Source organism: Phalangium opilio, unplaced genomic scaffold, assembly GCF_054372755.1.
Source record: "Phalangium opilio isolate 3A_F unplaced genomic scaffold, DU_Popi_V2 ptg000048l_1, whole genome shotgun sequence".
Classification (NCBI taxonomy): domain Eukaryota; kingdom Metazoa; phylum Arthropoda; class Arachnida; order Opiliones; family Phalangiidae; genus Phalangium; species Phalangium opilio.
Genome location: NW_028324170.1, coordinates 2,365,944 through 2,380,110, shown reverse-complemented (window position 1 = coordinate 2,380,110; position 14,167 = coordinate 2,365,944). Strand labels below are relative to the sequence as shown.

The 14,167-nt window shown below is 35.0% G+C and overlaps 1 protein-coding gene across 2 annotated transcripts; it reads left to right on the top strand.

Moving 5' to 3' along the window:
* Positions 1 to 4,023: 4,023 nt before the first annotated feature.
* LOC149673631 (uncharacterized) lies at positions 4,024 to 7,985 on the top strand. Of its 2 annotated transcripts, XM_089839973.1 has the most exons (4): positions 4,024 to 4,120; positions 6,754 to 6,905; positions 7,071 to 7,148; positions 7,534 to 7,985. In XM_089839973.1, exons 2-4 carry the CDS (start codon positions 6,790 to 6,792, stop codon positions 7,643 to 7,645), a joined length of 306 nt encoding a protein of 101 aa, XP_089696099.1. In that variant the 5' UTR covers positions 4,024 to 4,120; positions 6,754 to 6,789; the 3' UTR covers positions 7,646 to 7,985. The 2 variants fall into 2 exon arrangements, with proteins under 2 accessions (XP_089696099.1, XP_089696100.1); XM_089839974.1 differs by lacking the exon at positions 4,024 to 4,120 and having other exon boundaries at positions 6,482 to 6,905.
* Positions 7,986 to 14,167: the final 6,182 nt, after the last annotated feature.

Below are 14,167 nucleotides of genomic sequence, written 5' to 3'. Positions count from 1 at the left end.
TTTGAAATAATAGTTTTTGCCGCCAAATTAATGTACTGTACTTAAATTCGTTAAGCCTAATTTGAAATTATAATTTTTGGCACCAAATTAATGTACCTTAGGCCTATTTTGAAATCAAAAACTTCTTTGGCACCAAAATAACGCACTGATTTTTTGGCGTTAAGGTACAGGTTTTTTTAAAACTCACTTTCTTAACCTTTCTAATAAATTCCGCTATAAATAAGCTTATGAAAGGCTGGGATTACGATAGCAGCAACTTACGATTGAAATGGTCTAAGAAGGGAATACTCCGAAGCGATCGCTTAATGAAACTTTGTTTATTGCTCTCGTAGTGGTCGAGATTCCTCCAATAAAATAGAAGCTATATTTTGGAGACGAGATAAGAATATATTTATAGATAGTGACAATGACGTCACTCGAATTAGCTAAGCCTAACTTAAAATAATAAATCAATTAATTATATTTGAAAGGCTTTGACGTATAGTATCTCTCTTCAAACAATGTTAAATTAGTTCACCCCTCCCGGATTAAGTTTCTCACGTCAAAAGTTAAACTACGTTCAGAAATTTGAAGCGTGCACGCGCATTAATTAAAAACGCCCTCAACACAATTAATAGAATTTTATGAAAATTAATACTTTTATCAAAAAAAAAAAATTCCCAGCCGGGCTAGCCAGAAGATTATATCTTTTTCAGTCTAATAACAGAAAATATGGGACGATTGCATCACAAGGGATGCTTAGTTCTTGCAGGGAGAAGTGGTGGAAAAGGAGTGAAATTGCACGCCATTTTCATACGGGAGGGGGGAGAAATTGGTTATCGCTTACCACGTGACACGCGGCATCAGAGTTCCCGCAAACTCACAATACGAACTGCCCTCTACTGAGAATCTTAATAAGAGGATAAAAAGCATCAGTAATAGACTTTTTTCGAAAATAGTACATTTTGCGTTGGAGAGAGGGCGCAAAATAGTAGCTCAACATACAAACAGTACCCCACGTGACAAGATGGAACCCCTTTAGACCCCCTTTCTCTAACCGTGATTGTCTAGGCTCGAAGTGTAGGATACTAGTTCACCTCCCAATACGTCTCTCCTTTTCTATTCCTCCCTGCAGGTTCTTGAAGGCAATCTTTTCCGCTATCTTAAAATATATATATAGAAAAAAATTATTGTAGGCATCAGACCGGAAGTGCTTTTGCGGATATCGACTTGGGATATGTAATCGTAACCGAGGATGGATTCTACCTACACGGGGACCATACTATTCAACCTGAAACACAATGAATAGATGAATAACCTTTATGGACGATCCCCAAAACGATTTTCCCATAGATAAAAGATACGTTTGTTTTTGCAGAGTGTTTTTTAGTCTTTTAATGAAATTGGATAGTCAACGTTTAAGAATAATGTAATCTTTGTATTTCACCGAAAAATCACCAAATACATGGAAGAGTCAGGATTTTAAAATGAGTGTTAGGGAATATTTTGTCAAATGGTTATCAGGGAATTTAAAAATTGTTATTTTTAAAAGTCAGGAAATTTTGTATTGGTTTTTGTGATATTTTACTCACTATAGTAGCACTATAATGAATTACTCACTATAGTAGCACTATAATGAATTAATATGCATGATATTTCTGATAATCGAGTTATCATTTTAGTCTTTTAGGGATGGCCCCTTGAATTAAATTAGTGATCATTGTCTTTCAGTTTCTTAATTAAACTTAAAGGTTCATCTGTAAAATACTGCAATCTTAACTCGAAAACAGTAACCTGGACGACAAAATGTCATAGAACATTTTCGACTCAAAATCGCCCCTTAATTTTGAAATGTAAAATTCGTGACAATTTAAACTAAATATCTATCAATTGACTTTTAAAGTGGTCGATTTTAAATTGAAATAAATGTAGATACGATGTCACTACATAGATACGTCATTCTGAGCTATCCAATAATATCACTAGAAGAGGGGACAGGCTTTTTCAAGAGCTAGACAAACAGTTACGTGAGTGTGTGTGCGTGAGAGAGAGAGATGAAATTTTACCGACTGATAAATACGCAAAGATCAACACAAGATGGGCCCCAACTTTAAAGGTAATATGAAACACATCACCGCGCATTGTTTAAAACTCACAAAGTAAATACCTACACATTGGAAACCTAACCATTTCATGACCTTTTAGTTGGGTACAAGGTCAAACTTCAAACCCCCCCCCCCCCACAAAAAACTAAAAACATTAAGTAGTAGTTACGAAGTCTAAGAAAACATAAAAAACACCATAATTTCAATTAAAATTAATTCAAATTCTAGCTTCATATATATTAATTACCAACAAAAATAATTAAGAAATAAAAAATTTACTAAAACACATGGGAGGTCGGGTACATCTGGTTAGCGTTGAGCTCTTTGATAGGGTAATTAATGGTTTAAGCAAAGATGAATATCTTAATTACATAAGAGTTAATTAAAACGAGCTAATAACTAGAATTAAATCCACAAGTTTCAAAAGAAAATTATTAATTCGGCGAAAGACTTAAAACTTTCATCCGGATATTTGAATAAAGCCCATGATTATCTTTCAATTAACTAATACGCTAAAAATGTTCCATTCATATATTTTTAAAATTAACGTATACATCCTTTACGCAGAATTGTCATATAGAAGGATCTCTAGTAAGTTTTAACCAAGGTCTGATATGTCATGATATATTCGCGGAAAATGTCCTTTTAGTAATAAAAAACAATAGTCTCTCTTCATTCCTCAAAAAAGCGAGAGCCAATTACTTACTTGAACGATCAAAAGAACTCTAATGCTTCTCGGGGAATTTTATCACTTAATTTCCCTATTCCTCACAAAAATTTCCAACTTAATTCGAACCGTTTTTATCCTTCCGAATATTTTAGGTTTTACGGGTTTATTTAGGTGAATCTAAATAGCGGGCGTATGGCCGTTCGCAAAATTTAGGATTTAAAAATAAAACTACAAGTTTATAGTTACTGTAGTTGATAGACTGTTTTCAAAAAGGTATGGGGGAGCAGTATCGTCTGCTTGACATCGGGTTAAAACGGAACATTGATGGGTATGTGATACCACCATTGGGCTTCAACGTGACCAGTCCTACACCAAAGTCCTTTTACACGTAGGCAATTCTCAGTATCGGGACATACAAAGGGTTTGAGACATTGCCATCCGTCTCTGCGTACTCTCATGAAACAAAGAGACTACAGCGCAGGTGCCATAAAGCGAGATGAAGGGCTGAGTTTTACCGCCGTGTCTTTCCGTCTTAGTTACATCGAAACGGTCTATTGAAATAATTTTGTCTGAAACCAAATCGAACGTCCATGTTGTCCACATAACGCGTGTTCCAACTTAAGAAGCAAGATGGTCAAACACTCAAACACCAGACTATTTTACTTTGACAAAGGTCTATTAACTTTGCACAAAACACAAAATAATATTATGATATTGCATAAGTAACATAAATAACAATAAGTATGACATTTCCTATTTCCGTAATCGTGTTTTCCTCGAAAACAGGATGGGAGAGGTAGTTCCAAGAACGTTAGAGCACTTCATACTTATTGTTTTACGTTATGCCTAAATGTTTTAAATTATCAATTAGAGGGCTATTACGATGACTTGTTAATCTTGTTGCGACGTAGTTTTATTGGGGATATTCCTCAGTGGTCATTTGGCGGATGGCGTAACATTTCGTCAACGCCCTGGAAGCGCTTTGTATACACTCTACGAGTTTAGAGAGAAGGGGGCGTGTTTTACTACACTAATACTATAGACGACGACTACGTCACTCTACGTAATGTTAGTCGAGGCTTTCGGCCAATTTCTCGGGACAATTAGTTTCCTTCATAAAAGAGGAAGGAATGTTAATGATACCCCGCAACTATACAACATTTGCTAATTGAGATCCTACAAAGGATAAAAAGGACTGCCATATCCGTACTCAAACACACACAAACTTGGAAACTCAACAACGACGTTGTACAACAACTTCGCTACTTATCTCTCTTTACCGAATACAATAAGTTACCGTCCGATTTTCGTATCTGGGAGGACATCGTTTAAAGGACAAAGACGCAAGAACATTCGTGACTAGCTGGTAAGTACGATACTTAAGTCAGTGGTGTCCCGGTTAAGGGGTAGTTCTCGTACAGATAGGTCCATTGCCGAGTAAACTTAAGTCCCTGTACAGATAGGTTCATTGCCGAGTAAACTTAAGTCCCGGTACAGATAGGTTCATTGCCGAGTAAACTTAAGTCCCGGTACAGATAGGTTCATTGCCGAGTAAACTTAAGTCCCGGTACAGAGAGGTCAAATGCCAAGTATATACTTAAGTCCCGGTACAGATAGGTTAATTCCCAAGTATACTTAAGTCCCGGTACAGATAGGTCCATTGCCAAGTAAACTTAAGTCCCGGTACCGATTGGTCAAATGCCAAGTATATACTTAAGTCAGGGTACAGATATGCCAATTGTCAAGTAAATATACGCAAGTCCTGGCACGTAACGTACTAAAGTAGGCGTCATTATTGTATTGTACCACCCGGACATCACACCAATCCATCGGAAAAACCAGCGAATGTTACTCAACAGGTTACGGGTTCTAAAAACCCGGGGAAATTCGCTTTCAATTTGCTTAGCGGTGAGGTTTTCACGGTAATGGGGGTTTGAGATGTTAGTTTTGACAGGTTCCTGATGGTTCACGAAACCAAAATGATATTAATTAAGTTCGTTCGTGATGAAAAATTGAAAGCTACGAGGTGTTTTTTTCTTTTTTATTCGCACAAGGTCAAACGTACCACAGTCTGGATACGCTGTTGAGTTTCTTTAAGAAAGAGGATTTTTTAAGAATTTAAACCCGCCGGGCAAACTCCTTGAAACGTATTTAAATTTCAAATATCGGCTATCATATGTTCGCGTGCCGCAATAAAATTACACCCAAAACTGTTTAAAATATTCTTAGAAATAAAACTTAACTTCAATGCCTATAAACTTTATAATTATTTAAATAGAAACAAGTTATGAATGGCGATAGATTACGCGGGAAAATGAAACCACGCCTAAGTTTATTGTTAATTTAAATTTAAAGATCTTACTAAGAAGTTACGAGAAATGGCGAAACACTTTTAGAGAGTTTATATTGAGCCTTGAGAAACGTTTACACGTGGTGGTGGTATCTCTCAAGTTTTGGGTAAAGAGAAAAAAAATTTATTTTAAAATTGATTTTTTTTACGTTTATAAATTTAAAAATAATGAGGATTAACGTTTTAAGGTGCAAGCTACACGTCGACGTATACGTTTTTTTCACTTACTTATAGATTTATATAAGATATTTCAAATTTATCTTAAGAGAAAATATTTATTTCGAAATTGGTTATATAACGTATATAAATTAACCGCGATTAAAGGGTATATAATTAAAGTTTAGGGTGCAAGCTACACGTTGACGTATACGTTTCATTCAGTGATAGCTTGGCTTTAAATTTATCTAGAGTAAATATTCAAACAAGCGTGGATAATTTTCAATTGGTTGAAATCCGTTTTTGCGAGTTGAGGAAGTATCGAAAAAGAAAATGAATTAAACAATGATGTCATACCAACGAAATCAAGCAAGATTTAGCGTGACTCGGGATTATTTGGGAGCACGATAGGCGACCGGGACCCATGCCAGAAACGTACACCATACGTGCACGGCTATAGGGGATCCCCGCAACTTACGAGTTAAGTTTCGAAATAAAGGAAATCATGAAAAAGCAAAGAACTCCGTTGATTTTTGTTTTGTGACTAAGTGGTTAAATTTATAACGGTTTAAGATAAACATGAGCGCGGTGTTTTAAGATCAAAACCTAGACTGGAGAAAATTGTGCTGGAATAGAAAGTGTAAGTCAATATGAAACAATAAGTAAGGTTACGACATATACAGGGTGATCTTTAACCGTGGTAAGAGCCAAGATGCTAATTTGATTAAGGCATCTTCAAATAAACGCCCAAATTACCTCGGTCCTGCCACCCTTTTTGAAAGACCCTGTATTATCTCTTAGCAATATATGGCAACGTCATAACCCTCTATCTCTTACCTTAGTGACACGTCCCCTTCCTGGGGGCAAATAGTATTCTATCTTACAAAAGTGCCCCCAACGCTGGGGAGACTAAGTTCACTCCCTCCTTCTCTACCGAAATTACTCTATACTTCATCCCAATCAACCAAAAATAGCCCGAAAATTTTCAAAATTAGAACCTAAGAACCTCGTAACATCGGAACCAACTCGTGACTTAATATTCCAGCTCAATTATCTTTGTGCACGTGCTACAAGACAGTCTCGCCTGATTTTAAACTCATATCCCTTCCTTCAACCTTACTCGGGATTAACTTCAAGGTTTTAGATTAGTGGTATACGCCTTTAGTAGCGATGTCAAGTAATGTAGCGGATAAAAGCAAAAGTACTACGTCACAAACAACGAGTGGTCTAGCTTATTTTCGAATTCCAGGTAACACTAGGTATATACGCGATGGCGGCGGGGTTGTTTGAAGAGGGGTTATTATTGCCTACTCCGGAAATTACGTCATAACTCGTATGGATATAAGAGCAAATAATAAACGAATAAGGAATCAGTCTAGGATCGAAAGCGACCATATCGGGTGTTACATAAATCGAATGAAAGAGATATATTGTATTTATAAACTTTAATTAAAAGTTGTTTAAAATAGTTTCCTTCGTTTTGTTATCAACAGATCTGTGTATTTAAATTGAAGATAACAACCATCATCATGAGTAACTACGTTCTCGTCAAGACGATCTTCTGTTTGGTTCTAATTACGATGTCAATGGCTCGACCATCACAGTTGGCCGAATTTTACGAGAATGATATTGGAGAACCGCATGGGTAATTATTTATTTTTCTTTTAAATGTCTAATTGGAGTTCCAAGGAATGTACTTGTTGGTTCAAAATCGATTGGGTTTCACGTTGCGTCGATTCTTTTCAACGTACGCCATCCGTTGGTTGATTAATCTAAGTTGGTTTTAAATTTAATTTAATGTTAATTTTAGGCCTGAAACCAGGAAACTTCGAGGTAATGAAATTTACGAAGCCTTAAAAGATTTGAGCGATGCTGAAAAACGTGCCAGGTAATAATTTTTTTTGTAATTTATGTTGTGTCTAGGATGCCCTTTCAAAATTATCTATTATGAAATCGATTTGTTCATTTGAAAAAATATTTTAAAATCGATTCGTTGTCTCAAAAATCGATTTTTAAAACGATTTCTTCCAACCTAACTTCAGATGTCCTTACATAATTATTTTCAAGATCGATTCCTTCCACTAAAATCGATTTCGAAATAGATTCATTGTTTTGAAAATCTTTTTCTTCCGACAACCTAACTTCAGATGTCCTTACAAAATTATTTTGAAAATCGATTCGTTGTCTTGAAAATCGATTTCTTTTTATATAACTTAATGCTGAAAATTTTAATGTGAATTTCAATAGTTAATAATAATTATTAATTATTTTAGGGAAGTGGCTTGTAAATTATTCATGCCCGGATCAAACTGTGATTATATCAACATTCCCGGAATGGCGGCTGATGCTAAACACTACGCTTCCGGTGGACCAGGAAGAAGATAAAAAAGACAGTCTAATTATTCAAATATTGACATAAATTAGGACCAACTTAAACTTTGAGTTTCCAACCGAAAAAAACCTCAGAATGTATATTTTTCGTCTATGTAAATAATGTTAAATTAATCAACTTGTTTGTTTTTTAACTAAATGGTTTTTAATTTATGATTTAATTAAGTTATTTATTTGTTAATTTTATGTGATATTTTTTAAGTCATTTTATTTTTTTAAAGAAATAAAAAAAACGGTAGAAGTATTTTGTATTTTTTTTTTGTTATAATATCACGTGACCTTACATAAACACGCGCGCTCGAGACATTGTTAAAGCGGGCAAAATTAAAAAGGAATCAAAGGCTTAACGAATTTTTAGCGTTTTTAAAAATCACGTGATATTGCAATTCTTATAGAAAGGGCGGGAAAATCTTTTTTAAAAATTGAAGCCAAGGCTTAACAAAAACTTTTACTAGAGCCTAGGCTTAAATGATTATTAGTTTTTGGCATGACGGAAATGCATTTTAATTCAAAACGAATGCGCCAATGAAATTGGATTAGGCTTAGTAAGACTTCGATTTAGAAGGAAAGGCATCAGGTGCGAAATTTTGAAATAACTTGGAAATGGGGGCCCTACCTCTTTCTTAAGTAGCGATTTGAGTTTTTCTCGACACCATAATCGACCTTTATGCAAATGGTAAGCCGTATACGTCGTTTCAAGCTTAGAATGAACCGCCTTTGAAGCAAACTTAAATCTAAATTCCATAGTTACTAAGCTCGATTTAAAGTATTAGCTCTAGATGGGTTTAGTTCCATCATTGAATTTTTCCGTTTCGATGTTATTTCTTTCAAGCACCAAAATTGGCGTCCAGGGCCAAATGGCACTCACTCGTTTGTGTAGAAGTTGTTTCGACCCTAATGACACTCGCCACCAAAATAATACGTCACCATTCATAATTACCTATTAAAATATTTTTAAAACTTGCCCTAAATAATTAAACATCTGTTAAATTTCATTCATGAAACTTTAGAACAAAACTATTCACGTTTTTAAATTTAGATAATTGCTATTCTTATAACGAATATTCGAGTATTGGTGAACAAACGAAAAAAAAAATAGATCAATGCTTTGTGTACCTTTATATGTCAACCACAGTTTCAATATAATTGATTAACTCATCTTAAGTATACTGGGAACTCGTAAAAATAACCACTTGATATACTCGCCGAATAACAAATGGCCTTAATAAGGTCTTTTTATCAAAAATCTCGTAATCTAATCTATTCAATTAAAAAAGCAACAAACATCTAGTAAATTAACTTATAATTGATTTCTAAGAAAAATTCAAATGTCGTTTGAGTTTAATGAAATCACGAACGTTCTTGACAAACGGGCGTCATTGAAGAACTCTGATTTCATTTTTAAAAACAGAACCCTATAACAATGTTCTCATTTATGATATCACAGCTTAAAAAAATACCTCGTCAGGGTTAAGCCTTTTCTCCCTTCAGATTCTTACTTAAACGGATGCTCAGGGATAGAATATTTTATATTTTAATCGAAAAGCGTATAAAAGAATGAATATATCAATTGGAACCATGTTTCTAACTATAATATTGAAGAAGATACGAACAATTAAGTTTCCATAATGGCCCTAAATGGACACTACCAGGAAGTACCCCTATTGGAGGTGGTACTAGACGCGTATCATGGTTTTTGTACCCTAAAATATTTCTTAAACTCACCGCAAAACTTGAAATCAAATTGAAACATTCTTTAGTTATTATAAGGAATTATATATATATAACTTTAAAATGAAATTCTTTTACATTTCGAATTAAAAACATTCATTCAACAAAAGTATTTAATTAAAACGCGGAGAAATATTTAATTTTTGAGTTTAAGAATCTTTTTAAAAAAAAAAACGTTCTTGTCGCGCTGGAGGGTGGGTTGGGGAAAGGGAGTTAATATCAAATAAAGGGGTACTTAAATGCAATTCAATTAATAATAATGAGGTTAAGATGTTGTCCATTAGTTATACGTCTCCAATTTATACGAATAAAAGTCAGGGACTTTATTCATCTGGTATTTATCAATAAATGAACAGAACCATATTGAAATAAATATAACCACCCATTACGATATTAAAGGAACAGTCTAATAGAATAATTGTTAATAGTCTAAAGGAGTAGTTGTAAAAATATATTTTTTCCAAAAGATAAATTTGAAATATCCAACAACAGAATAAAACTATGATAAGGCTCGGTCAATAATTTTCGGGTGACCGGTTATTCTTTTCTCTGATTGGACGACAAATGTACAGTAGATAAAAAGATTGCAGCGAATCATGGACCTAGCAATTTGAAAGAGTACAGGACAACAAAGAATTTTTTTTTATTTTTTGGCGAAAAAATTTGCATACGTAGTGATCTTAGGGGAATAAATTATTCACTTCCCCCTCTCGCCTATATACTGTCAAACAGTGTACTACTTTGAAAATTATAGATAAATTTTGAGGTACGTGACCTTGATATACCCAGAAAAAATACACATCCTTCGGCGTGAACTTATCTTTAAACAGCGAGTTATGTGAAATTAAATGGTGCAAACCGTTAATATGTATTTTTATAAATTGACAAAACATTCATTCAGTTTCCTATTCCCGTTGTGCAAGGGTTTATAAGATCCATGGAGGATGGAACTGAGTTATACAGAACGAAGTGGGGAATTCAATTTGTAACTGATTACTTTAACGACTAGACTGGGCTGAACAGGCTCGAAGCCAAGGCTTAGGACTCGAATAAGCCTATTGGTAAGGCAAAGCACGCTGTATATTATCGCCTAGTGCCTTCTCTACCATTTTATCAGACCCCATTAAGATAGACAAACATAAAGTGTATCCAATAAAAATCCATAAGCAACAAAAAATAAAACGCATTCCCGGATAAAAATATAGTTGCAATTGCGGCATGAAACTGGATTGCAATAAGAACGGAACCGTAGAGTTATTTACAAAAAAAAATATATGACATTTTACAAGTGTCTATATTAAAGATACCAGCAATTAAGTACGATTAGTACTACCAAGAAGTGATATCTACTTTATTAGGGAGAAGGTTGAAATTCGCTAGATTTCCAGTTTTATCTCCAGTCCAGAGTTAATCCCCGCCTCTAAATTACAACCAGTATCTCATTGGTTCTTGAAAACTCACGTCAGCGCGACGTGAATGACGAAAATTACGTATTTTCCGACTGAGGAGAGGCGAAATAGCCCGGCCTCCTTTTACGTCCCCCCTTGTATTTTGAAAAGGGGGACTGGGACTATGGCGCGCGAGTACTTAGGCATCTTATACCTTCTCCCTAATAAACTAGATATCACTTCTTGGTATTACCCATAGAAAAGATAGGGGGAAACCACGTGGTACAAGTTGTCCAGTAGGATTTTGTACCTACTTTTACATAAGACAGAGAGAATCGCGCATAATTGTCAAGGAGAGATAAAATTATCTCAATTCATTCGTGAACTGACAAATTCGAGTAATTTTTTCTTCTACTTCTTTTGTAATTAAGATCTCTTGTTTGTAATTGATTTTAAAACTCTGGATTCCGAATTTTTCGAGTTGTTTTTTCTTGCTCTTTAAAATATTCTCAAACTGGGGAAAATTTCAATGCAAACTTCTACGTACATTTCTAAGTCTATACTTATGATTCAGCAGAAGAGTCCACCAGTACAGAGGGAATTTGAAATGAGAAGAATGGTACGACTTTATATATAGGCTAGCCATTTCGCCAAACGTTTAATAATTCAAGTAGAAATATTCAAATCCGCAGGTGTCTCCATCTAAAACTAAAATGTACTCTGAAACAAGAATTTCGGCAAGGAGAAGATAAAAAAAAAAAAAAAAAAAAAAACGCTGACGTAACATCATCCCGGGGAATAAATAAAATGAAAGCGAGAATATTACGTCGCAAACAATACAGACCAAATTTGGTGAAGGACTGGTAACTTTGAAGGCCCAAATCTATCGTTTGTGTCCACATACCCAATCAATGTTCGGTTAGTCTTAAGCCTTAATCTAGCAGACGATCCTATCCAATTTGAAAAAAACCGTCTATTCTTGCATCCTACAATCAAGGAGATATGTTACAATAACTATGAGTATAGTTTGTGATTTAATTATTCAAGGGGAATTTAAATAAATTCATACATAGAAGTGTTAGTGAGTTTGGAATAGAACTATGGGTTACATTTTTTTTTTAGAATCTCGATCTTTTGCGAGTCGAGTTGGATAGAGCTTAAAGTGGCCTAGAAAACGAAGTTTGGGTAAAAGAGAAAACGAAAGCTTTTTTTGCGCCTTTTCGTTCACCCTTCTCTTTAGGGAGGAGGGTTGATATGTCAGGGACTTTGTAATTTCAAAAAGGACAAGCAAATAGGCCCATGAAATTAAATTCTAGAACGCTAACGATCACTGATATTATATATTTTTGTATTGCAAGCAACCTCCCACTTTTCTCATCCCTTAGGGTTTATAAGATCCATGCTAAAAATGCCTAGTCGTCGAGGAAATCACGCTTAGGCCTTGGCCAGTTTAAAAAATGAAGAAAAAAATACGTAAAAATTGCTATAAGGATTTTTTTCTAAGAGCAAATACACAAACTCACACGCGAATAAACAGTTGGACCAGGAATACATAAAGTTTATTGGAATAATTATGTACCCATTTTTGTACGGATTTAGCAAGAAGGACTATCTATGACGAATCTTACCTATAGCGAATAATCTATATCTCTGAGCGTTGTACCTTGCACGTACCTAAGAACTGGCGTTGCTATCAACCAATGAAATCACGGTTATAAAGACGCCAGGAATATGTCACGTGACGGATAGTACTCAAGTCCCCGCATAGAAGATATGGAGGCACAATGTTCCCTATTAACTGTATGCATTCTTGGTTGGACCTAAAAAAACTACAAAGAAATTGAGAGAGAGAGTGCGTCCATAAACATGTATAACAACAACGTATTACGAATGGGATGGTCCGAGGAATATTCCTTAGTGACGTCATTACAGAATGTTTAAGCATCTTCAGATCTAGACGGGGAGTGTATCTAAGTTTTGCGTGGATTAATTTATTACCGGTTTCTGTTTTCAGGGTTGACTGGAGAAGGATAACGAGGTATTTTAACGAGATCTTAAGTAACCGTTTCCAAGGAATTTCAGAGAAAGGGGATTTAAAGGATTCCCCGGGCGTAATGAGTTTACCCGGAGCTTATAAACGAATTAACCGCCGATCAATTAGTTTCCTCAGGATACCTGCTTTCCTTTTAGAAAGTGTAGAACGGACTTTTCAAAAATAATATTGACACCAGCGGTTAACTTCAATCACCACAAGATTTTTATAAATGTTTAATTAATTTGATTATTTATGGCAGCAGGTAACCTTTTTAAATTTAATTACGTCACGGCTGAAGGGTTGTTGCTTTGTTCTAAAGGGTATTTCGGTTTAGAATCAAGGTTGCAATGAAGTAAAAATATTGGAACTTGGTAGAAGTGCAATGTTTTTGAAGTTTTTAACAAAAATATTATTTATGCAATGATTGCGAGATCTAGTGTGGATTTGAAACTTGGAGCTATAACTCTACGGAACGCCCTCTTTCTTATGGTATCCTCAATTTTAGGGTATCTACTTTAAAATCAAAGTTACATGTAATTAAAAATGGGTTTCATGGTCAAAATATGAGTGTGAAATTTTGAACCAATTTTATTTCTACTATGTAAACCAAAATAAATAAGACACGGTCATGATATTTGGAGTTATTACTCTATAAAACTTCCTCTTTCTTATGGTATCTTCAATTTTAATCTATCTATTTTAGAAACAAAGTTACAACAATTTTAGAGTAGAACCAAAATATACCACTAGAAAAAAAACAAAATAATTGAGGGTTTCATGACTTTCATCACGCACTTCCCAGAAATTCCAGCACGAGAATTTAAAAAAAAAGAAAGCTTCTAGGCTTTATAATGACCACAATCTAGGCCTAGAGAGGATTTTTTGTCGGGAAACGAGCATTCGGTCGTAAAAATGGTAGGAAAATTCACAATCACACGCGGTGCAAATGACGCGGCTCTACGCGCAAGCAGAGATTCACCACGGGGGGTTTCCTCCTCAAATTTATGAATATTCACGCGATGTCCCGCTATTCCGTCTTTGGAGAAAAACAAACTTACATCCCCAACCTGTGGTCCTTTACCAGCAGAGAATATAGGAAAAGGACCCCAACTTGGAGAAGTACCAATGGTAGTTAGCCATCTCTTCCGGATTGGCTTCTCTTAGAGAGAGAATTCATTTTCTTAAGAATGTGGTTGCTTAAGAAAGACCAACACTAAGTCACTCGAGAATGGACCGAACAAAGGCTCGGTGAACCAAACATTTTTGAATAGACACGAGAAATTGCTTTGATAACAAGTGTTTTCTTTGACACTTGCCCTTTACGCGTTGACATTTTTCAAGCTCAATTACCCCAAACATTGG